Source organism: Thermothelomyces thermophilus, chromosome 3 (assembly GCF_000226095.1).
Source record: "Thermothelomyces thermophilus ATCC 42464 chromosome 3, complete sequence".
NCBI classification, from domain to species: domain Eukaryota; kingdom Fungi; phylum Ascomycota; class Sordariomycetes; order Sordariales; family Chaetomiaceae; genus Thermothelomyces; species Thermothelomyces thermophilus.
In genome coordinates this window covers 2,119,697-2,141,220 of record NC_016474.1, presented here as the reverse complement: position 1 = coordinate 2,141,220, position 21,524 = coordinate 2,119,697, and the positions used below count along the sequence as shown (strand labels likewise).

Sequence of the window (21,524 nt, the reverse complement as noted above, 5' to 3'; positions counted from 1 at the left end):
ACAACGGATCCGTCCCATTGGTACGGAGCAACGAAAACCTAATCCCACAGGAGCCAGTCAATTATTCCTCCACCCGTGACTCGAAGGATGCGTGGTCTGGCTGCATGGAGGCGAATTTTGAACCGTGGCCTGGGTGGATCACGACAAAATTTTGCATCGCCAAGTCTCTTGTTAATACGAAGTACTAAGTACTCCGTACTTCGGTAGGATGGGCGGAGATTCGGCTGCGGCGGGGACGTGAACTGACGTCGCAATCACCGAAGAAAATATGGCTTGGCTGGGTGAAATCCAGTGGCAGAGAGGCATGGTGGCGTCGAGGAGGATTCCATCTATTGATCGACGTCCTCGTACCTAGCGCCTCCCATGGACGGGCTGGCAAACAGCTCGACACCCTTGTCACGGGGACAGATTGCGATGCGATGTAGATAGTCGGGCGACGACTTCGCGTTCGGATACTGACGACGCAGAATGCCGCTAGAATGCCGGTCCAATAAACACAGGGAAGCTCGGGAAGGAGTCTGCCCGATTCGAGTCAGCTGAGGCCATCGTCAAGTCTGGGAGTCAGGGCAGGATGCTTCAAAACATGCGCATCATTTCTTGAGTGGCTGCGTAATCTTGACCGAAGTTCCCAGGCCCTGTCGGTGGGCTTCAAGCCGGAGATGAGAGGACGGTTCGAAGGCGAGCAGTGGCAAGAGTCGAGCGTCGCGAGGGGCGGTCTGGCGCTCCTGCGGGCACGGTCGAGCAAGCAGGTCGCAAGGCCATGAACGGTATTTGACACTCCACGTTCTGCAATTGGGAGCTTCTGTATCACGGGACCTACCATTCTCAAAACTAACCCCCCCGGTCAAGTGACTAGGAGGACCTTTGTCAGGAGACCGACCAGTTTCCCCCGAACCGCGCGGCGCGGCGCTTGTCGCCTCAACTTGCCCGGTAACCCTGGTCGATCGCCCATGCCTTGGCGGCCGGACACGCAAGCCACTGAGAGCCACAGAACGCTTACGTACACTACGACGGCGTTGGAGACTCCTTGGTTCACTCGCTTGGGGAGAAATCCACCCTCTGATGAGACACAAATTCTGGGGCGGGAAAAAAGCTTTTGAAAGAAGCAGCCACCGAAGTTCCAGGAGGAAGGTGAGACTCGAGCTCTTTCAGCGCGTTAGAGTCCAACTGAGGAACGAGCTGTTGGTGTAGGTACCTACCTACGTACCTAGGTATGTACTGCATGTACCCTGTTTATGTACTGTACCTATGTACCATGCGTATACCTACCTTATGTTCAGTGTGTAGGTACATACATATATGTGTATCAGGTACGTAGGAAAGCCTTGCGTACGGTCTGCAGGTACCTACCTCCCTACATATAGTACCTCAGGCAGGTGCTGTACAGTGCAGGTACGGAGAGTTACCTAGGAAGCCATCGTGCCACAAAAACACAGACCACGCTTTCTGGTAATTTCTGCCTACAAACTGTCCGTAAAGATCGGGCATTAACTCCAAGGCTCTCTGTCCGCTTCATCTGCCTCTTTACTTTAGACAACCCGCGCGTTCAACACGGTCGAGCCGATCATCATCGAGATGCTATAAACAGCATGTTTCATGTTTCTAGTCAGAACTTTGATGGCCCAGAACAGGTTCTGTCGCCCCGGTTTTAGCGGCATCAAGCGCCGACCCGCTGCTTCCCTGCACCCACGACTCGAAAGAAACGGAAACAATGGCACCTCTTCTGTTCTAGGCCAATTTTCAAATACCCCCAAGGAATCTTAAGTTTCATTCTCTTCCATCCAATCAGCGGCCTCAACCTCGGTCCTACTCCAGATGAAGGTCAAGTGGGCGTCAGACCGGCAGCCAATGAGGCTTAAAAGCAGGGATCTGAACCCACACACCTTCTGCTCACCTTCCAGACTAGCACGGGACGACAAGACGGGCTCCTCCATGACTGGAGACTTGTGTTGGCTGGCGAGTCATTAACCCTTCTCCATCTCTGGTCGGCTCTCCGTCCACACATTGTTGTGCCGTTGGAAGAGGGAAGAGGGGGTTGTCTCGTCGTCCTTCCTTTCTCGACTCTCCCCGAGAAACCACGAAGTACCGATCCATGTTTGCACAACCAGCTTCTACACAGTAATGCACTCTAACTACCCTCCACACCCAGTCGTTGAGTGTACGCCGCACCGGTTTCTAACACTCGTTACCCCGCGGCTTACCGTATCTGGGCGTCCCCTTTGGATTCTCAAGTGCCGCGGAGAGGATGCGGAAACAAACCTGGCGAGCGGGTCTGGCGATGGAGACTGCCGGCTGGCTACCCATCCACACGCAAGAGTATTAACGGGAATGAGGAGCCTCTCCTCCTCCAACCCCCTCCCTTCCCCGCGCGCTAGGTAGTGTTCCAGATTCGCATGCTCGATGGCGTCTCTTTGCTGTAGCCGACTTTGGAACCTTTGAGGCCCGTATGCAGCAGCCCGGTTTTGGAAGGGAGCTTGATAACATGGCGTCTACGTCCACCCCTTCTTCCGGGTAGTAGTCTCCAGGCTAGCGGATGCATGGCGATCTTGCAGGCAGGCAGGACCGATGGCTTGACACAATCTCTTGGGGCGAATAGAAGCCCTTTCTGTACGTGTGTCTTGCGCCGCCGAAACGATCTCCTTTGGACGCTTGTCCAATGCTTCTGGCGTTGTGCATATGTCCAGACAATTCCATTCATCACCCACCAACAGTATGGCCTAGACTGTAAGAGATTAGCGCGAGGTAGATTAGCTGCGCGGCTCGAGGCGAGCTTCGTGCAGCGCAGAATGCCCACCACCCACCCAGCTGCCTTACATCCCTTCCCCCCACCCCTTACCAGATAGTGGAAACGATATGTTTGAAATCAGTGGTACACGATATTGGAAACACTTACGCGGTATGCCAACGATCAAGCAGCATCCCTCTGCGGCCCCGATCTCGCTATGTCCCCCGACGACATCGGCCGCATGTGGAGGCCACCCGGGCGTCGAAATAGATTATGCTGCGCGAGACGGTGGGCTAAGCGGTGATGCGACAATCTATTTTTTTTTCACAATTCAGGAAATGTGTTGCTTCGATGGGGGGCTCGAAGCGCCGTGCACAGGCTCGACCCTCCTCGTCAAGTCGTGGGAGGTATCATGATGACAACGGAAAGAAACCGGAGTCTTCCGCCGACCGGCTGCCAGGTGTTGTCGACACAGTCCGCCCGTAGGTAAGAGCCAAGAAGAGCCGCCCGTGCCAGGTAATTGAGCGGCAGAGTGGGTGCTGGCTGGTGGCGGCTTTGCACAGCAGACGGGGAGATGGAGAATGACTCCTCTGTCGCGGCACACGGAGTTTGACCTGCGAGCAAGCCACAAACAGGGCAACGGGTCATATACCTCCTCTGTGTCTTGAAACAAACACGGGAGAGCGTGCTCTCATGATTCGTTCGCTGCGGACTTTCCAATCTGCTGCTCTCTCTGATATGGACCCCTTCCAGTTTGTTCAGCGGAAGCCGCCACCAAACTTGGAAGTTGGTCGTCCACAACTTCCGAGTGCTGATCGAGGCTCGGCGGGGCGAATTTCAGGCGGGGTTGGCTGCCTGTCTTGGCGGAGCGGTACATACATACGTACTCGATGGTTACCGAAGGGGGCTCGGTGGCGCTGCACTGACCACCTGCAGCTTTTTCAGCTCCGGTCGCATGCCACCAACCTGGTTCCGGCCTTGCCCATTCGCCTGGTGACCGTCGGGATTTGCATTCAGCATGTCGTCGCTTTGCGCAGCCCTCCAACGAAGGCTCCAGAGTAGAGACACGGCATTGCCGTGCCCACGATCCTTTCTCCTGGCCTCGGTGTTGGCGACGCGCACGCATGATCAAGGGGCAGACAGAGTTTGCCCCCAACTTCTTCACTTGCCTGTGGCTTTGGGCCCTGCCCTGATTGAAACTACGCCTGGGGGCCGTCTGAAAGACGTGCAATGTATCCGTACTGTAAAAGTACTCACAATGTCTCCCGATATACAGTGCAAAACGGTGCTACTTCCTACCCCTTGCTACCTTAATCAGCGAACTAGCCAACCGACCTACACTAGGCGTCCCGCCCCTTGCCCTGTTTCCATTGGCTCCGGACACGAGTAGAAGCTCTCGCAGTTTAGTGTACGGATTACTGCGTATGTACTCCGTACTAATGAAGATGACTGCTGACATGGGAATATTCCCGAGCTGCGTCAAGCGTAGGCGGAGAGGGACGCAGGCGCCGATGACAGCGCCGCAGAAACCCGAGCTGTCCAGGTTTTCCATGACCGGGCCGCCAGTGTTGTAAATTCCCGTCTTGAAGGCGCGTCATGCACCATTGATTTGCTCCTTTCTCGCACCCGCCCCAAGGGAGCGGCTTCCCCTTTTCTGCAGGCCAAGAGTAGTGTAAAGAGGAAAGAGCGCTGCAGGCTCTGTCACTGCTGAGGCGCTGCAAGCGGGTCCCGCCATCCCGCCTGTACCCTCTCGTCGTACCATCCGCCTGCGGCGTGCATGGCCCTCTCCTAGAGAGGAGCAGGAAGGTACCCCTCCACTGCCCAGCCTGGGTACGCGGTACTGCTTGTATGTACGGAGTAAAATACACACTTAGTCCCGAGCTCGGGACCGCAAGCCGTGCATGCAATCCATGTTGCGTGACTCCCCCTACCCTAGCGTAGGAAGGTGTTGTTGTACCCGGCCAGCAACACCCCACCACCCTCGCTCTCACTTTCTCTAATAATACGAGCTGCTCACCCTCCTTTTCTTCCCTTCCCTTCTTCACGAGGCTCTTTGCCCAGCCCGTTCTCTTCTTCTCATTTGCGGTTGCTGGCGTGCACGCTAATTTCCCTTTCCTGGGGACCACCCGGCTCCGTTTACCTTGCTCACCTTGTTTCTCATTTACTATTCGTCTCACTGCCCCGTTGCTCCTTCTTATTCAAGCGCTCCGCCGCCCTCACTTCCTTGTCGACCTGGTTACCGGTCACGGAACCCTCCCGGTGGCTTTCCGGCTTGTCTCTGTCTTCCTCACCCGCTGCTCCACAGATCGGCCGCAATGCCACCGCAGCTCTTACCGGCGTCGGCCGCCGCCTTTGCTCCCCGCGCCTCTTCGGTGAATGTCGTGCTCGGCTCCAAGGTCGAGCCATGGCTGACGCAGACTCTGAAGCGCATTAACAAGATCAAGCGCCCGCTCAACAGCGTACCACAACACCAGAGATGCTTGACGGAGACGCTGTCGTCGCCAAACGCCATATGGACCCTGGCATCACTCCAGTTGCCAAAGGCGCCGCAGGCGGAACTCAAGAAGGACCCTAACCCGCTGATTGAGGCCATCTTTAATTACCAAGATTTGCACCTCGAGGCCTACATCGTCCACGTGGATATGGTGTTAAGGAACGAAGTGGCCTACAAGTTGACACCCGAGACGATTGACTCCCTCATCGAGTACCATAAGGACGTCTACTGCGTCGACGCCAAGGCCAACACGTACGACTGGTCCGAGAAGGAGCAGCAGTGCAAGAAGCTGCATGAGGAGTTCGTCCAGGCCGTGAACAAATTCGTCTATCGGACACATGCGTCGGCGCTCGAGGGACTCGAGGAGGACGGTGCTGGGGAGCTGCTGGGGGGGAGGAGTGAAGAGGTCAAGAACATCATTCTGGGTCTGCTCAAGCCGCTGCTGCCACCGCCACCGAAAGTTGTCGACGTGGTCCGCCAGCCTCCGCTCCTGCCGAGCTCGCCCGCAGGCACGGCCATCTGGTCTCAGTCTTCGACGCCGGCGACGCTGTCTGCCCCGGTCGAGTCGTGGAAGATCCTACCGTCGAGCCCGAGCGTACCGTCAACTTCGGCCGATTCAGGCGCATCCATCTGGCCAACGATGGGGGTGAGCGAGGTGCAGCTTCCATCACCTCCGCCAGCCTTCAGCCAACCATACAGCCAGCCGTACTCGACTGCCGGTTTGTACTACAGCTCGCCGGTCGTGTCGGCGCCGGTCCCGCAACTCCCGCTACCGAGTATGCTTGCGCCACAATGCGGCATTAGCATGGGATACAATTCCTTCGGCGGCTGGGATACTCGTTATCAGGAATACGCGACGACCATGTGACAATCACCGCCAGCGGCCTACGAAACAAGCTATCCTGTTGTGACGACGTCATCATGAACGCTCCAGCAAAAGGCGCGGCCGGTCACAACTGACACACGTAGGTCGCCAAGCTGACAGACAAGCGATGTTGGTGAATACCTCGTCACTCTCGCCTTCTTCCGAGGTACTTTGGCGTTTCCTCCGCTGAGTGGGCTGGAGAGAGTCGCAATACCGGCATCTACTTTTCGATGCATATATCTCCGATCGACTTCTATTTGCGGTCCAGGTTCGGCGAGCGAGCGTCACTTTTCTCTTTTTTTTCCTTTTATACTTTCTGGGATACCAATACCTTCACCGCGAGCTCGGTCACCAGCTTTCTTTTTTTATTTTTTCAATCTCATCATGGCCAGATCCTGGGCGGGTACTCTGATTGCATTTACAGCATGGAACGGTTTACATACAAGCGGTTTTGGCTTTGGCTTAAGAGGAGAAATGCAGCAATGCAACCCAACCTCGGCAAAGACCGAGACACAGGCAACTCTTTTCTGTTTACCTTGCTCTTTTTCTTTTTTTTCCCTCTTTCTTCTCTTTTCTACCCATTTTCTTGGTTGGATCCCTGAGGGAACAAGGCTCAGGTGGCTGGTTTCAATGATACCCCTTGCGCGTGTCTCTCGGCACGTTGCATTGATGCTTCTTTTTCTTTCCCTCAGCCTTGTTTCTTGTCTTATGGATGATGTTTCACGGCCTCTTATGACGGATACGGCCACCGCCTAATTGCGACAACAGTCTGACAAAACGAGCATGGTTCGTCCAGCTAGATGTTGGAGGGCACAACCAGGCGACTAGGACACGGAACGCATTGGGTGCTGGGACTGTTCACCACGAAGAGATGCGGGACGATTCGCCGGGACTGGATCTCGATGATGCGATGAAACGGATCCTCTTTGGTACGAGGCCGATACGAACAACATACATCTAGCCCCGCGGACGCATAGCTGGTATATGCGCCGTTGGGGACAGACACTGGCTGTCGACAAGAACAAGGCACTCCTTCCGCTGGGCTCGGCTTGGCGGTGGGAAGAAATGGAGCGGGGACGGAGACGGCCACTGAGAGTCGCAGGCAACTGGTTGCCTGGTTGCCTATGCCCTCCGGCTGGACTTTTCGATAGCTGCATCGACCTACCGACCGGCGTCAACCACTCGGAACTCGGAACGGGATTACTGCTGCGACAAGACGAAGCTCGGACTTGCGACTCGGTCGTGCCTGCTAGACAGGACTGGACTGAAGACGTTATACTTCCGCACTTGGCCCTACTTGCCTCGCAGGTCAGGTCAAGGTTGTCCGGGTATCTAGGGCGGTTGACGTCGATCTGCTTGGGAAAGAAGCGATGTCGGAAGGCTTAGTTCGGGTGGTGTGGGCGACCGTGGATCATCTCACCACGTGCTAAGCTCCGTCCTTGTTGCCTGCCACGCCCCTGCTCACTAAGCGAAGGGCATGGTATTGTTAGGATGTGAGCAAGGCGAAGCTGGTTGGACCTACGGCAATGGCTTGTTCCTGGTGGGATCGAAAGAGCAGCGCTCCCGTTTCTACTGAGGGCATTGCTGGTGTCGTAGGGTTCAGTCGGCATGAGGTGCGGGAAAGCATTCCGCCCTGGACGGCGGCTGGAACCACTTAGGACCTGAAAGACATGCACATCTCGTGTTTTTAAATGTAGCTTGGTAGTTCCATTTGAACTTATTCTCGGGCATATAGTATATAATAACAAAACAAAAAAAGTGAACCCCTGGCACTAGTGACATGACGTATGCGCTTTTCTGCGGCTCTTTTGCAATCCAGCATGCCACTTGGTGATGCGGTGCGTACTGAGAACCAAAGAAAAGATAAAAAGGGGCCGGCGGGGGCCCGGGGGGGATTCATGGAAGATCGACGTTTGAAAAGGGTTGCAGCAGCGCGAAATTGCCCGCGGTGTCCTACGTAAGGTAACTTTGCTCGGTGCTCAGGAGAGGCGGGGAGGTAGTATGAATCATGATGTAACGTTTCTTCTCTCCCCTCTCTTCGATAGTACTAGTATAGTACCACGTCTATGGCAAGATTTGCTATTATACCGTAGTCGTTCGAGAATAGGAGGGGATAATAATAGCCTATTGTTGCAAACTGGTTTACTAGTCTCTCATAAATAAGAGCGGAACAGAACAAGGGGTTAAGGTGTAAATGGTTCACGATGAGTATATGAGTTTTTTACCTAAGGTAGGTACCTAGGTACCTAGGTAAGTTAGGAGGGTATAACGCCGATGAGGTAATTTAGGTATATCTAGTCCCTACCTTAGGTACCGAGGTAGGTGATAGGTATCACCTACCTCCTTGGTAGTCTGTACTACATTTTACGCTGCCGCCGGGTGTGATTCATAGCTGACTTGGCTCCTTGATTGCCGATCTCGAGGTCAAGTACGGATTACCTAGGTAAGGAACCTACGCTTTAAATCATTAGATAACTGAAGGTACTGATCCTCATTTCATGTCCACTCCGCTACTGACCAGCGCAGTCTGATCGATATTTTTCCGGGCTTATTGCCCCTGCCCTTATTCCCATCCCTGCGCTTCGGTTCGGAGCCGTAGGCCTCAACTTGACGGGCGGGCGGGCCTCTGCCGACCCCGAGCTCGTCCTCCCCTTCCCGCTGCCCCCGGCTCCCTGACTGATGGCTCTGCGGCCGCGCTCTTGGGAGCCTCCGGTATCGCGGTGGTCGTAGCGGTGGTCGTGGCGGCTGTCGTTGTCAAATGTCGTCGTCGTCGTCGATATATTTGTATTATCTTCGCTGCTGCTGCGCCCGCGACCGCCCCGGGCGGTAATAGTACGGCTGCGGCGGAGAGAGCGCAGGCGGCGGGCGGTCCGGGATGAAGCGCCGGACCACGGTCTCGAAGAAGTCGCCGGGGACGCCGATGGCGATGGCGTCGGCGATGCCGCGGTTCATGCGGTCGATGTACTCGTTGCGCGGTTCGCTGGGCATGGTGTAGGTGCTGCTCAGGTACACCAGCACGTCGCGCTCGATCCGGGTCGGGCGCTGCTCGGTGAACAGCGACGACGCGGCGGCCCCTCCGCCGGTCTCCCCGAGCATCTCCCCGAGCATCTCCCGGAGCATTGGCGTCGCCCCGCCCGCGTCCGCAAACGCCCGCGTCGGCAGCCGCAGCGCCGGCGCCGCCTCGTACAGCACCACGTCTCGCCACTCCTTGGAGTAGGCCCCCGTGTGCACGCCCTCGCTGCGGTCCAGCCGCGCCTCGTCCGTCCCGCCGGCTCCCGCATCGCCGTCCAGCTCGTACACGAGCCCGTGCACGGCGTACCCGGCGCGCGGCACCACGTTGGCGTAGCCGCGCTCGTTGATCTGCCACTGGTAATCCGGCAGCACCGCCCGGCCCACCAGGTAGCTCGACGGGCACCGCCGCGCCATCTGCTCCATCCAGAGGTTGCTGCCGTAAGCAAAGTAGAGCCGCTGCCCCCGCTGAGCGCGCGGCGGGAAAGCTGTTGTTGTCGTTGCGATGGAGGTCATTTTTGTCTTTGTCTTGATTTCATGCCCCTACCTTGATTTTTTCTTTTTTTTTTTTCCCAAGGGGGGTTTCCTTTTTAATCTTTCTTTAACGTCGGCGGTTTGGTAATGTGTGCTTGCTGCGTAATTATGTAATTATAGGTTGAACGAGGACCTGATGATGACGATCTGGGTATCTAATTAATAATAATTCAAATGAACCACATGTCTGGTCTCTAGGGAATCCCGCTCTTATTGCCCAAAGCCGGCGACCAAAAAATGGCGGCCTCCTGCGATAATTATTGCGGCGCTGCGCCGGGCGCAGCCCGATGCGGACACGACCAACACATATTTTTCGTATATTAACAGTGATACAGGCACGGTCATTCGTCGGATGGCTTAGCCACCTGCCTTCCCCACGCGGATGCATGTACGATTATTATACAGAGAACGAGGAGGGGGAAAAGGGGAGGGAGCATCTACATCAGGGTTCAAACGAACCTAGTCGATTACAATAGCTGTCTTTTATGAGAAGTCTTTTAAAATCATTCTACTCTACAAATCATTAATTACCATATAGATTCACATACTTTACTTAAGGAGCTGAAAACTTCTAAGACATTACAATCTCTATACTAAGAGCGTCATCGTGTCTATTCTATAAGATATTATCATGCTCCTTATTAGTGTGGGCCCGTTTTTTTACATATAACTCAAGCGGAAAGTAATATGGAGTGCTCTGGATAGGGAAGAAGTGGGGGAGTTCCGAGTCCAGGGGGGTCGGGTTGACGAATCCATCAGCCGTAACCTCCCATGCCAATAACTTGACGTCTTTCCTAACCAGACTTCAACAAAGAACCCATTTCTGGCCTCATTTTGTCCCTCTCCTTTCCTTTTGCGAGGAGGGTGGGCTTACCAGCAAGATCCTTGAAAATTAATATGGATGGCCGCGTGCTTACAAAACGTCGGCTAGGAAATACATTGTTAGAGGATGGAAAGTGCGTACTGCAAAGAATGTAACCCGCCTAGCCGCCCACGTATACTTAAACGAGAAGGCTGGAACATTTGAAAGGACGCACAAGGCTTTCTTTCACGAGTACCATACACCTCCTCCAGGATAAATAATCCTAGTGCGATACATGCCCCACAACTAACGCAAATCAGAAAAGTAGCCAAGAAGTCTAGGTACAACCAACCCAATACAAATTTCTATAGTACAGAAGTATCAATACCCAGTCTCCCCTCTCTGGTTTTTTAATAACCTTTGCAAGCCGTTGGGGCGTTGAGTGTGCCAGGCACTGAAGAAACTCAGGGGGCACTGCCTCCCACGCCTCCAGAATAGCCAGTCGAAGCCCTGTAAGGCTCAGCGATTGAACACCGTAGCGATGTTCAAGCCAATCCTTCATCCAGTGCCATACATTCTTAAGAGGGCTCAAATCTACGCTTCGAGCCGGCTACTATAGGACCTAGATCGCTATACTCGAAAGGATATCCCTTGTTAACTTGGCTATCAACCTAGGGATTTTACCTGTAAGTACCTTCGTATAGAAAATTATTAGGAGAGTGACATGGTGTGATAATTGTGTAAGTGGCTTACCAAAAAATGGAGAAAAGTGGGGCATGTATCGCACTAGGATTATTTATCCTGGAGGAGGTGTAATCCGTCTAATCCCTATTACCCGTGGCGCTAGAGTCCCTTTCCCCCCCACCTCAATCACCATCAGCCCCAGGTCTCGGTTCATCCTGGACCGTGTCGTATTTAGGAAAGGAAGTGTTAGCTTGTTAGTGACCCGTTTTCAATGACAACCTCTATTCGAGATACTTTTTGTCGCCTAGAGATCCTCCTTTCTCTCCTTTCTGTTTTCCGGTTCCGCCGCTCACCCTTGCCTACCCCCAATTCTCTTCTAATACTTGAACGCATCAGATAATAGTCAACCCAACGCAGGGCTCGACAGCCCCCGCGCCCCGGCGGAAACCTCCTTCGACTTTGTAATCTCAAAGAACTCGGTCAGGCCCCTGACGACCACGTCGACGTTCATGTTGATCTGGGGCATCTTCTCGTACGATCCCTCCTTCATGATGGCCACCAGCGCCAGGAAGCGGTCGACCTCGCGCAGCATGATGGGGCGGCGCGCCTCGGCAAGGACCATGCCGCTCTCGGCCCACTCGCACGCGACCTGGTCCTCTAGCGGCTGGCTCCAGGGCTCGCCCTCCAGGCGTGCACGCCACTGCTCCGACCGGGGCCACGAGCCGTAGACCTCGGTAAAGTCGATGATGACGTCGACATAGTCGGAGCAGATCTCGTAGCTGGCCATGTCCTCGGGCGTATTGTCCGTGGCAATGTAGATCTTGGTGTTGACGTCAAAGAGGTAGGCCTTCTCAAAGTGGCACGTGCGGCAGAGGTTGGTCAACATGGCCTCGAGCTGGCCGAGGCGCGGAATCAGCTTCTGGATCACCTTGCTGAACGCTTCAAAGATGCTGTGATTGTAGATGGATGTCAGGTGGAAGTTGACCGGCGCGTTCTCGATGCCCTGGTCCGACAGCTCGTCCTGGATCCGGATGGTCACGTCGCGCTGGATGTCGAGCCGGTAGTCGTCGCTCAGGCCGTCTACCTTGTGGATGAAGACCTCGATGTTGATGTGCGGGTAACTGCGGTGGAGGTGGATGATGGTGGCGTTGAGCCGGGCGACGGCCTCGAGATAGTCGTCCTGGGCGTCAATCACCCATATCAGGGCGCCAATCTCGCCAAAGATGGCGTCCATGTCGAACGTGAAGTTGGGGTTGTCAAAGATGTCGATCTGCCCCGGAAAGTCCCATACTTGGAACTCCATAAAGGAACTGGCGCACATGTCAGCGGACTGCGTGTGGGGTCAGAACCCCCGCGAAGAGAGGGTCACACGCACTTGAGACTATCCTTCTGGATCCGAGCGGTCGACTCGAGGAAGAGCGTCTCGCTGGGAGGCAACTTGTGAAACACCACACTCGATATCGACGACTTGCCGCTTCTAAGACCGTGTCAGTCATGAGATCCGGTGGGGAGAAGATCACGGACGGCTGGCTCACCTTCTTTGGCCCATCAACAACAACCGCGGTTTCCCCTTGGTCTGGGGTGCTGTGGGATCGGGCACCTTAGCGCCATCTTTCTTTTGCAATCGTTGGCGGTTCTGCTCGTAGACACGGTGAAGGTTTAGCGCTGCTGGACTGATGTATCTGATGGGATAAGGACGGGAGAGCCCGCTGCTCGTGTCAGCAGGGGCGGCGCCGTCCTCAATAGAAGAAGACGACATGACGAAAACAATCGAGGAGACCCTTTCCGGACTGCCGCAGGCCCCTAGACCTTTTTGTTCCGTTTACAGATACGGACGACCGACCGTATAACCCCCCTTTGGACACTCGAAATGACTGGAAAACTCGGAACGCGCTATGCATTCGTCTCTGGACGGGAGAATGGTATTTGTAGAACCCAGGCCTCAGTCAGGCGCAGAGGGAATCTCTGGGGATCCGTTCGTTTGTAGCCTCCAAGGGAGGTGTCTGCGTGGATTGGTTGTCGGGTGTCTAGGTCACCGGTACGGAAGGGCAGCCGCACAGGCGTGAGACAGAAGAGAAACGGTGAGCCGGGGAGGGAACTCGCAGCTATCGACTCAGGCGCTTGCTTGTGCGAGGAGAGTTGAGCGTCCGAATCTTGCTTGCCATGACCGATGCAAGACAGGCGATGCAAGCACTTGGTCACCGCCGTCGGGCTAGTCGGCCAACATCCGCAGCGGCAGTCGCCATTTCCGTGTCTCTGCCCCGTGTTCCAACTTTTTTTGCTCTTTTTCTCCGATGGGGCGGAGATGGGGCGAAACCAGGGGCAGGCAGGGGCAGACTTGCGGGAAAAAGGGAACGGAATTGGAGGGAATACCGGGCTCTATATATATCAGGGCCAGGAACCAAGCGGCGGGCCCGTCGTCTTATCGTGGTACAGAGGTCCATGTCCAGCGAATGACAACAAGCAAACCGCCAGCCGCTCAGCAGGGCGGACCAAGGTCATCATGGCAAGCGAGTCAACGATGGCTCACCAGGGGCTGCCGACTCTTCTCTGCAACTCGTCGCATCACAGAGCACCGCTGCCTAGGCTCCTGGCGTGACACTTGCCCGACTCGATGTGATACATGGGTGGCCAGAGCGTCGGAGCGCGGGCGTGCAGTCAGCTAACGAGCCGGGCCCGGGAGACTGCGGCACGATAACGGCATTCTGAGCCCACGGCCGGGTCATGTGTTCCCCCGGCGCTGGTACGGCCATGCCGCCTTTTCTCCTCGCAGGGATGTATAAGGACTGGGGGATCGTGGCCAAGAGGGGCGACGGAGAATGAAGAGAGAGAGAGAGAGCGAGAGAGAAAATGATTAAAGGAAAAGGAAAGACAGGAATGCAAAAGCAAAAAAAGCAAGAAGCGCACGCAAAGGAATCGGGGCGAGACAGAAGACCAAGGCAAGAAACCTGACGAGTCTCAGCAATGCAGATCCGGAGTTGTTGCTTACCTCCATCGTGCCTGTGGAACAGGGGGCGACAGCGTGGCCCTGCGACGGGAGGAGCTCTCAGACCACCCGAGCCAACGGTCTTAACGGCCGGAAGGAAGAGAGCTTCTAACAAGGAAAGACTCGCATCAAACAGGCGGCTGGCCCGAGTTCTAGAACCGGGCAACGCCCGCAAAAAAAACAACGGTCAGGACAGGGCTTGGTTCGTGCGAGTCTGAGCCTGGAAAGCCCGGAGCTTGGCGAGTGGGAACGGCGCGCTGGCTTTTTGGCGAAGTGAGATGGAACGTTCGATGGGAGAAGCTGGAGAAGGATTCCAGGAATCCAAGGCCGCCAGCCGTGACGGGACAAATGACTTTGCAACCGTTCTGCGCGTCCAAAGGAGGCAAAATAATAATAATGATGATGATGATGATATCGAGGACAAACAAAATGCAGCTACAACTTGCTGCAGGTCGAGCAAGGATCCCAGCAACACAAGCTCCTCGTCCGACTTCTAGGTTTGACTTGCTGCGTGGGCTGCTGGCAAATGAGAAATGGCTTATCGAAGCTCAGTCAATGAGCGATGCCGTGCCTAGTGTCCCCCGCAATTAAACGAGCTCCCCGTGCGCTGAGGCCCGGAGACCATATTCGGGAAGCGTCGAATGGACGACGAGGACGGTGGTTGCTCGCGGTCGCGAGTCGATTCGTTCTCGTATGCCAGACGAAGCTGGCTATAGGCTTTCCCAGGGTTGGTTAGTATGCCGAACTGTGAGATGCTGCGTCGTACTGGAGCCAAGTCTTAAGAGCCAAGTCCAGGTGCAAGCAGAGAGAGGTTCGGTCCAGCGCGGGGTAATAATGTTGTGCACTTTCAGATGAGCCTCGCCAAGCGGCGGGTCGCTGCGCCAAGATTACATAACTAACTCACTGGAGCAGCTCAAAGCGCAATAGCAACAAAACTCTTGGCATTCAGGCAATCACCGGAAATTTGACGGATCCATTTCATTTTACCAACAACTACGAACTTCCTCGCAATCGGGCAGCAGCAGCAGCTCTCACAGACCACGAAATGTCCTAAGCATCAGCAGCATCGTCGTCGGCAATCGCCGGTAGCGACGAGCGGTCCGAGGACTTGCTGCCGGACCGGCCGAAGATGGTGGCTACGAAGCTCTTTCTCCTCTGCGCCGCCTTCTTTCCCGAATCGATCTGTTCAATCTTGGGCGCCGTCCTGGAATAGGATCCAGGCATCGACGGGGGTTCTCCATCGGCGCTTCCAGGGGGTGTCAATTCGTGCGCGGCCATGCTGGCGGCCGAAGGGGTCCAAAAGGCGGCAAGGGACTGCGGTTGTTAACCCTCATGAACCCATGGTAGCGGAGCGGATGGAAGAATGGGTGGGTGGGTGGTTTGGGCAGAGAAGGGGGGAAAAAAAAAGTAAGAAGACAATTAAAGAAAGAGGAAAAGAAAAAAAAATCCCACCTTGACGCTCAGCCTCCTCCTTCCCTTTATCTCTCTTGAAGCTCTGTCTTCCCTCTTCCCTTGATATCTGTCCTCGTCATCATCCTCCTCCGCTGCCGTCACCACCACTGGAGATGACGAGCTCAGCGACCACCCAGCAGCACCAAAAAAAGAGCCTCCAGAGCCTCCAGAGCCACGAGAGCCGCTCTGGCCAACTCCAACATGGCAATACCCACCGCCCATCTCCAGCTCCTCAATCTCCCCGGCCACGGTCTTGCCGCCGCAGGCGAGGTGCTCCTCCGGGATGGGGACGAAGCGCAGGACGCCCCGGGAGGGGGGCACGCCGAGGGCCTCCTCCATGTGGCGCTGGAGCAGGGCGGCGTTGCGCTTGTTGGTGGTCGGCTGCAGCTGGGACGGCAGGGCGCGCACGGCCATGGCGTAGGCCGGGTCGAAGGAGCCCCCGAACAAGAGGCAGGCGCCGTGGTGCAGCGTCACCACCACCGACGACACGGGCCGCTGGTACCGCGCCGACAGCTGGCAGGCAAGGTCCGTGATGAAGGCGAACTCGTCGCGTACCTGTTATACAGCGGCCAACCAACAACACACACCCCCCCCCAACATCACCCCGGCTTTCCTGTCAGCAAATCCTTTTGTGAGGAAGCCGTCAAGAAAGAAAGAAAGTAACAGAAGAAAAACAAACAAGTGGGGGCCGTGTTGGGGTAAATGTATGCTAAGCCTTGGCGACGTACGATGACATTGGTCTTGACCTCGGCCAGGACGATGGCGTCGCCGCGGACTCGCTCCCTGGCCGGGCTGGTTGGGTTGACCGAGAAGGCGTCCTCGAAGAAGTTGCGCTTGCTCTTCTGCCCGGCCAGGTCTGCGCTCGGCCGTACCTCCCTGGCCCTGCGGACAATATCGCCCGGCGGCGCCCCGTCGATGTGCCGCATGTGCTGGTCCCCCCCGACCAGGGGCGAGGCCGGCCGGGAACCTGCCGCCTGGGCGGCCTTGCGTCTCGAAGACGACCGCTGCATCGGGGATGATGGGGCACTCTTGCTTGCCCTGACCTGAGGCGCTGCTCGACTCATTGCAGAGCCGGGTGTGGATTCGGTTTGTGCGGACGCTGCGGCGGCGGACAAGGTAGGGCCTGCCAACGCCGAGATGAGCACTTGATCTTCAGATGGCTCGTGGGCCGAGGAGTATCTCCTGTTGCAGATAAGAGACGTGGTGAGGGTGTCTTGTCCGGAGAACCTGAGTGAGAGAGGTGCGTTTCCGGTATAGGGCAGAGAGAAACGGGACGGGCCCAAAGAAAAGATGGAAATCGCACAGAAACGAAGACTGAGGGAACGGCCATAGGGGTCTGCTGACAGGCGTGAGAAGATAGTTCTCCTCTCTGGTTCGTGGTGTGTGAGGAGGTGTCGATAAGTGCTGCCCCGTCCCACCGTCACTGTCCGTGATAAGGTGGGTGTCATACATTGGTGGCTTAGTTTCACACGGGTATCTGCACCAACCCCCCGCGCACACATGGGGGTTCTGTGTCGTGCTTCCGGTCGACGGGACATTCTGGGCTGTCGGAATGCGTCAGCTCTCACCGTCGGGCCACGGCAGCCTCGTCGAGCAGTCGCCGGATACTCTCCGCTTCTTCTGGGTCCTGGGACATGCTTGTCTGTGTGCTCCTGTTGTTCCTGCCCCCCCTCCTCCCCCCCCCCCCCCCAAAAAAAAAAAGCCTGGGCTCTGGCTGGACACTGGTGTCGAGCCACTCCAGTTTGTGCGTGCCGGCTCGTTTGCGGCTCGTTTCCGTAGTTTCTTGCCGGGCAGATAAGGGTGCATACCGCGAGCGCTTTGCAGCTGATAAGTTTTGGTATATCCCGCGTGCCGGCATTTGGGAAGGTGATAACTGGCCGATGAACGAGATAAGCCCTTTTTTTTTTGCCGGCACAAGGGAAGGTGACTGACTCCTCTTGATCGTAGAGCTAAGTTTATGGTTCGCGGAAGACTGAACAGCTGGCTAAGTGCAGGAAGCCGGCGCCAAGGGGGTTGCAGTTTTGCCCCCTCGCGTTGTCCGAATAAGTTGTCGGACAGTCTTTCTGTGAGCTTTTTTGTTCCTGGAACCGCGCCGGCTGAACAAAAGTATGTACATACATACCTTATTGCACGAGGCGAGAGGTATTACCCGGTAAGTCCGAAGCGACAACTCCGTTCGAGAATGAAACACGATGGCCCGTATGCGTCGTATATAGTGCAGCGTTCGTTTGAAAGACTCGGCCCGGTCTTTGGGCACACAACAGTTGCTGCTTTGTGACGAGTATATAGTGCATGACGACGTTAAGGCGAAGCAAGATCACTATCGTCCCACCAATCGTGAGGGAGTACAAGTACATAGAAACCGGCTCTGCCGGCGGCTTCTCAACGGTTGCAATGGATACAGCGTCCTAAGTTAGGACGAGAAATAAAATAAACAAAGCCAGAAATAAATAACAAAACAAACTCTTCCTCTCATATCCAGTGCTACTACAGGCCCACCACGGGACCACAGGCTCTCCCTTCTTTCCGGCTGTCTCCTCCCTTCAGTCACTTCGCCCTTTTCCTCTTCTTTTAAGACAGGACAGGCGTCTTCCTGGCGCCGAGGTACCGCTCCGTGTAGCGCTCGACCTTGAGCTGGAAGGCGGCCAGCGCGAGGGCAGCCAGCTCGACGGGGATGAGCAGGACGGCCAGGTAGAGGGCGGCGCGGGCCTGCCGGCACAGGGGCGCCCAGCGCGGGGCGCGCCACATGGGCACCGCTTCCCACCGGCAGGTCCACGAGAGGAAGGTGTCGGCGGCGTCGGAGGCGTTGACGGCGTAGAAGAAGGCGACGGCGACCAGGGTGCCCGCCAGCCCGGCGAGGGGCGCCAGGAAGGCCGTCGCCGTGCGGGTTGCTACCGCTGCCGCTGCCGCTCGGGGGGCGCGGAGCTAGGTTATGTCTCGTTAGTGATTTAACTGGAATAGAAAAGGGGGCGGGGGGGGGGGGGGGGAAGAAGCTGCTTACAGCGCCGACTTGGCCGAAGCCGAGGGCGACGAGGTTGGCGAGGACGACGACGGCGCTGCCGGCCACGAGGGACAAGGTCGGACGGAGGTCGAACTCGTCCGGCCAGAGGGGCAGCATGAAGTCGCGCGAGACGTGCGTGCCCTGGTAGACGCGCAATGTGTTGGCCGAGACGCCGAGGATGGTCAGGCCCGTCAGGAGCGCCAGCAGTGTGGTGCCTGCCCGGGCGGCGTCGGTCATGCGGATGGTGCGCAGCTTGGACTGGAGATGTTGGTCTTGGAGGTCAGCCTCGATGGAGGATGCCGAGCCCTGAGAACGGCTGCTCTTCTCCATTTTTCTTTTCTTTTTCCTTTCTTTCTACTACTTCCTCTCCGGTTTGTTGGTGGGCGCGACTACCACGGTCTCGGACGAGAGAGAGAAACGGAGGGATAGGAGGGGGGGAACGACAAGCGTCCAGATCGAGGACGAAAAGTAGTGCGACACAGGATCGGAAGAAGAAGACCAACAGAGAGCGTAGAGAAGAGAAGAGGAGAAGGAGGAGCAAGAAAGAGAGTCTGGACGGCAAACCAACGAGCTGAAGCAACGACGCAGACACCCGACGGGCATGTCTCACGATACTTAATACCCCAGCCACTCACCATCTGAGAGACAGCCACATCCCCTCCGCGCCCGAGTGAACAGTAGCACGCACTCGGTTAAGAGAGGACTAGCCCCCAAAGGGAGGTTCAACGGGCGGCTAACCTTGTGCCGCGAAGAAGACAGAAAATAAAGTTGAAGCAGACCTCCCCCCTTCATGCACCTCATCGAGCGACTGCCACCCCACCGTGTCAACCAACACCCCACCACCCCGGGGGCCGGTCCCCTAACCAAAAGATCAAGTACGCTGTCGAGTTGGAACCCTCCAATCCCGCCCGCAGCAAAGGGGCGGGATGTACCGGTGGCCTATAGCACACATCGTGGCGGCCTATCGCGGCGGGCCAAGCATGCGCAGACCAAGTCTAGCGTCAAACTTAAGTGCAGCCCGCGGCAAAAGAAAAGTCAAAAAACGAGGCTTCTTCCCGGTTTCACTCCCACTCTCCCCCTCGCTCCCGGGCGCTTAACGCAGCTAACCGCCCGCCCCAACCACAACTCCGGCGTGCCAGAGCCAATGGCGAGCCGCATTGGACAGGCGCCGAGGGGTTTGATCGGTAAATCCGTAATCCGTAATCTGTAACCCGGACGGAGGTCGGCTTCAAAAGACGTTGCAGTGCCCAGACTGCCAGGACCTCCATATACAGTATATAGTCGGCCAAGACTACTCCGCATCCTCTCCAGTCCTCCCAGACTTAGTGTACCAACTTACCAGCAGGTCAGATTGTTGAAGGACTTGGCCCTTTTCCGCCTAGATGCTAAGCAACTATCTTAGCAATCTGTTAGCAGGAGTATTGTCTTATGGTACTATTCTTATTTACCACCTGTTCAATAACTTAGGCAACAGGTTTAGTTACCCTTTTCGGCCTTCCAGATTTTGGAGCATTTGCGACATGCTCATCCTTGACAGGGCCACCTGGTATATATCCCCGCTCTTTTGCTCTGTTCAACATTGTATAGAATGCCCTCTCTTTCATCCCAGTTATAGCCTCGATTTCCGATGTCTTGGCTCCCCTTGCGTGGAGAGTCAGAGCCTGTACCCGTTGGGCAAGAGTCGTATATTTGCGGCTTGATTTGGTAGGCACTGAAGACTCGGTCGGGATAGACTCGGTCGGGATAGACTCGGTCGGGATAGACTCGGTCGGGATAGACTCGGTCGGGATAGACTTGGTGGGCGTAGACTTGGTAGGCACCGCAGCCATTGTATAAAAGGCACTACAGAGGCTAATAGCTAGTTAGTCAGATCTATCAAATCGACAAAAAAAAGCTTACCAAAACGCTCCAGAATTATTACAGCTACTGTATTTAGGAGATTTGTAGGGTCTAGCATCAAGGTTAGGCAGGGAAAAACCCAGATGTGCGGGGGAGATCACTAAACTATAGAAATTGCAGTACAAATAGGATTATCGGTGCACTTCGCACGTTGTCATATGCCAAGCCTTGGCATAGGCCTGCAATGTCTTTTGAAGCCGACCTCCATATCCGCACATGCCTACGGAATTGCATTCTTGGCGTATGGAGTACTCCGTAGTGTAGTGTAGTGCCGCTCGCTGATGCACCGGTGCAAAGATTCCTGGTAATCAATCTCAAGGGAGTTGGCTACCGAGTTAGATCCGATACTACCTCCGTACTTTGGTATGCCGGGGCTCCACTCCAGTAGGCCGTGCGGCTCGTTCGCAAGCGAGACGGGTCTCCCGCCGCTTGGCTTCCGTCTCACTGCTCGAGGCGCCCATGGCAACGCACGCATGCGTTCATGGCGCTGTCGCCGATTGTTTTGCGTCTGCATCGCTTTGGCGCTGACACGATGATCCCGCGAGCATTCCTTTTTATTTTCTGTGAAACGGGAGATGGTAATTCCGAATTGATCGTGCTTGATGATTTTTTTTTTTTGATCGGGTTGAGGGCGTTCGTTGATCGGTGAATATGGTGACAAAGTAGCAAACCCTAACCCAGACCGTCATGGCAAAGGCCAGGCTGAAGATATATTCTTCGGAGGCCAACCTGTGATGCTATACCATGCTACAGTAAATGGTTTGGCGAAATGTACGGGTATCTAAAACGACATCAACCACCACATTTTTTTGTTTTTTCTCCTCTACGCATGCACCATAACGTCGTCTCTTTCGTCCCCCCATGGCGCCCTTGAAACGAATTCGCGCCCTCTCCCCCTCCCTCCTCCCCCTTCTCAACCTTCCCCCTCCCCTTTTTCTTTTTCTTTTTCTTTTTTTTTCAAGCACGCCTCACTCTTCCTTACCCCCCCCGGAACCCAAGCTCTTATCACAGACAACCTTTTCCCCCAAACCCAAACCGCTCCTTTCCGCTCAAAAACGCCCTTGAAAAAAGAA

The 21,524-nt window shown here is 55.7% G+C and overlaps 6 protein-coding genes across 6 annotated transcripts; 1 reads left to right on the top strand and 5 right to left on the bottom strand.

The window, feature by feature from the left end:
• The first annotated feature begins 4,853 nt into the window (after nt 1-4,853).
• MYCTH_2304338 (uncharacterized protein) lies at nt 4,854-6,928 on the top strand. Its single transcript, XM_003662964.1, has 2 exons — nt 4,854-6,184; nt 6,885-6,928. The coding sequence occupies exon 1, from the start codon at nt 5,041-5,043 to the stop codon at nt 6,085-6,087; it is 1,047 nt and encodes a 348-aa protein (XP_003663012.1). The 5' UTR covers nt 4,854-5,040; the 3' UTR covers nt 6,088-6,184; nt 6,885-6,928.
• Nucleotides 6,929-8,418: 1,490 nt separating this feature from the next.
• On the bottom strand, nt 8,419-9,778 carry MYCTH_2304336 (uncharacterized protein). Its single transcript, XM_003662963.1, has 2 exons — nt 8,585-9,778; nt 8,419-8,527 (listed from the first exon to the last, which is right to left on the bottom strand). The coding sequence occupies exon 1, from the start codon at nt 9,607-9,609 to the stop codon at nt 8,872-8,874; it is 738 nt and encodes a 245-aa protein (XP_003663011.1). The 5' UTR covers nt 9,610-9,778; the 3' UTR covers nt 8,419-8,527; nt 8,585-8,871.
• A 1,435-nt stretch (nt 9,779-11,213) lies between these two features.
• MYCTH_2079857 (uncharacterized protein) lies at nt 11,214-13,439 on the bottom strand. The gene is made up of 3 exons (XM_003662962.1): nt 12,649-13,439; nt 12,489-12,590; nt 11,214-12,423 (listed from the first exon to the last, which is right to left on the bottom strand). The coding sequence occupies exons 1-3, from the start codon at nt 12,870-12,872 to the stop codon at nt 11,517-11,519; spliced, it is 1,233 nt and encodes a 410-aa protein (XP_003663010.1). The 5' UTR covers nt 12,873-13,439; the 3' UTR covers nt 11,214-11,516.
• A 1,728-nt stretch (nt 13,440-15,167) lies between these two features.
• MYCTH_2018629 (uncharacterized protein) lies at nt 15,168-16,615 on the bottom strand (the record flags this gene model as incomplete). Its single annotated transcript, XM_003662961.1, has 3 exons — nt 15,168-15,378; nt 15,670-16,106; nt 16,286-16,615. Coding segments are annotated over 3 exons (978 nt in total), but the record flags the coding sequence as incomplete, so codon positions are not given.
• Nucleotides 16,616-17,934: 1,319 nt separating this feature from the next.
• On the bottom strand, nt 17,935-19,291 carry MYCTH_2143764 (uncharacterized protein). Its single transcript, XM_003662960.1, has 2 exons — nt 18,553-19,291; nt 17,935-18,476 (listed from the first exon to the last, which is right to left on the bottom strand). Exons 1-2 carry the CDS (start codon nt 18,880-18,882, stop codon nt 18,123-18,125), a joined length of 684 nt encoding a protein of 227 aa, XP_003663008.1. The 5' UTR covers nt 18,883-19,291; the 3' UTR covers nt 17,935-18,122.
• Nucleotides 19,292-19,960: 669 nt separating this feature from the next.
• Nucleotides 19,961-20,545, bottom strand: MYCTH_2304326 (uncharacterized protein). The gene has a single exon (XM_003662959.1). It carries the CDS (start codon nt 20,379-20,381, stop codon nt 20,016-20,018), a length of 366 nt encoding a protein of 121 aa, XP_003663007.1. The 5' UTR covers nt 20,382-20,545; the 3' UTR covers nt 19,961-20,015.
• Nucleotides 20,546-21,524: the final 979 nt, after the last annotated feature.

Excerpts from the sequence above, each read along its gene's own strand:
- MYCTH_2304338 (XM_003662964.1), top strand. The coding sequence starts at position 5,041 with ATGCCACCGCAGCTCTTACCGGCGTCGGCCGCCGCCTTTGCTCCCCGC.
- MYCTH_2304336 (XM_003662963.1), bottom strand. The coding sequence starts at position 9,609 with ATGACCTCCATCGCAACGACAACAACAGCTTTCCCGCCGCGCGCTCAG.
- MYCTH_2079857 (XM_003662962.1), bottom strand. The coding sequence starts at position 12,872 with ATGTCGTCTTCTTCTATTGAGGACGGCGCCGCCCCTGCTGACACGAGC. Across the intron at positions 12,591-12,648 it reads TTGTTGATGGGCCAAAGAAG|AAGCGGCAAGTCGTCGATAT; the intron begins GTGAGCCAGCCG and ends ACACGGTCTTAG. Across the intron at positions 12,424-12,488 it reads ATCCAGAAGGATAGTCTCAA|TTCCTTTATGGAGTTCCAAG; the intron begins GTGCGTGTGACC and ends CATGTGCGCCAG.
- MYCTH_2143764 (XM_003662960.1), bottom strand. The coding sequence starts at position 18,882 with ATGGAGAAGAGCAGCCGTTCTCAGGGCTCGGCATCCTCCATCGAGGCT. Across the intron at positions 18,477-18,552 it reads GCTTCGGCCAAGTCGGCGCT|CTCCGCGCCCCCCGAGCGGC; the intron begins GTAAGCAGCTTC and ends GACATAACCTAG.
- MYCTH_2304326 (XM_003662959.1), bottom strand. The coding sequence starts at position 20,381 with ATGGCTGCGGTGCCTACCAAGTCTACGCCCACCAAGTCTATCCCGACC.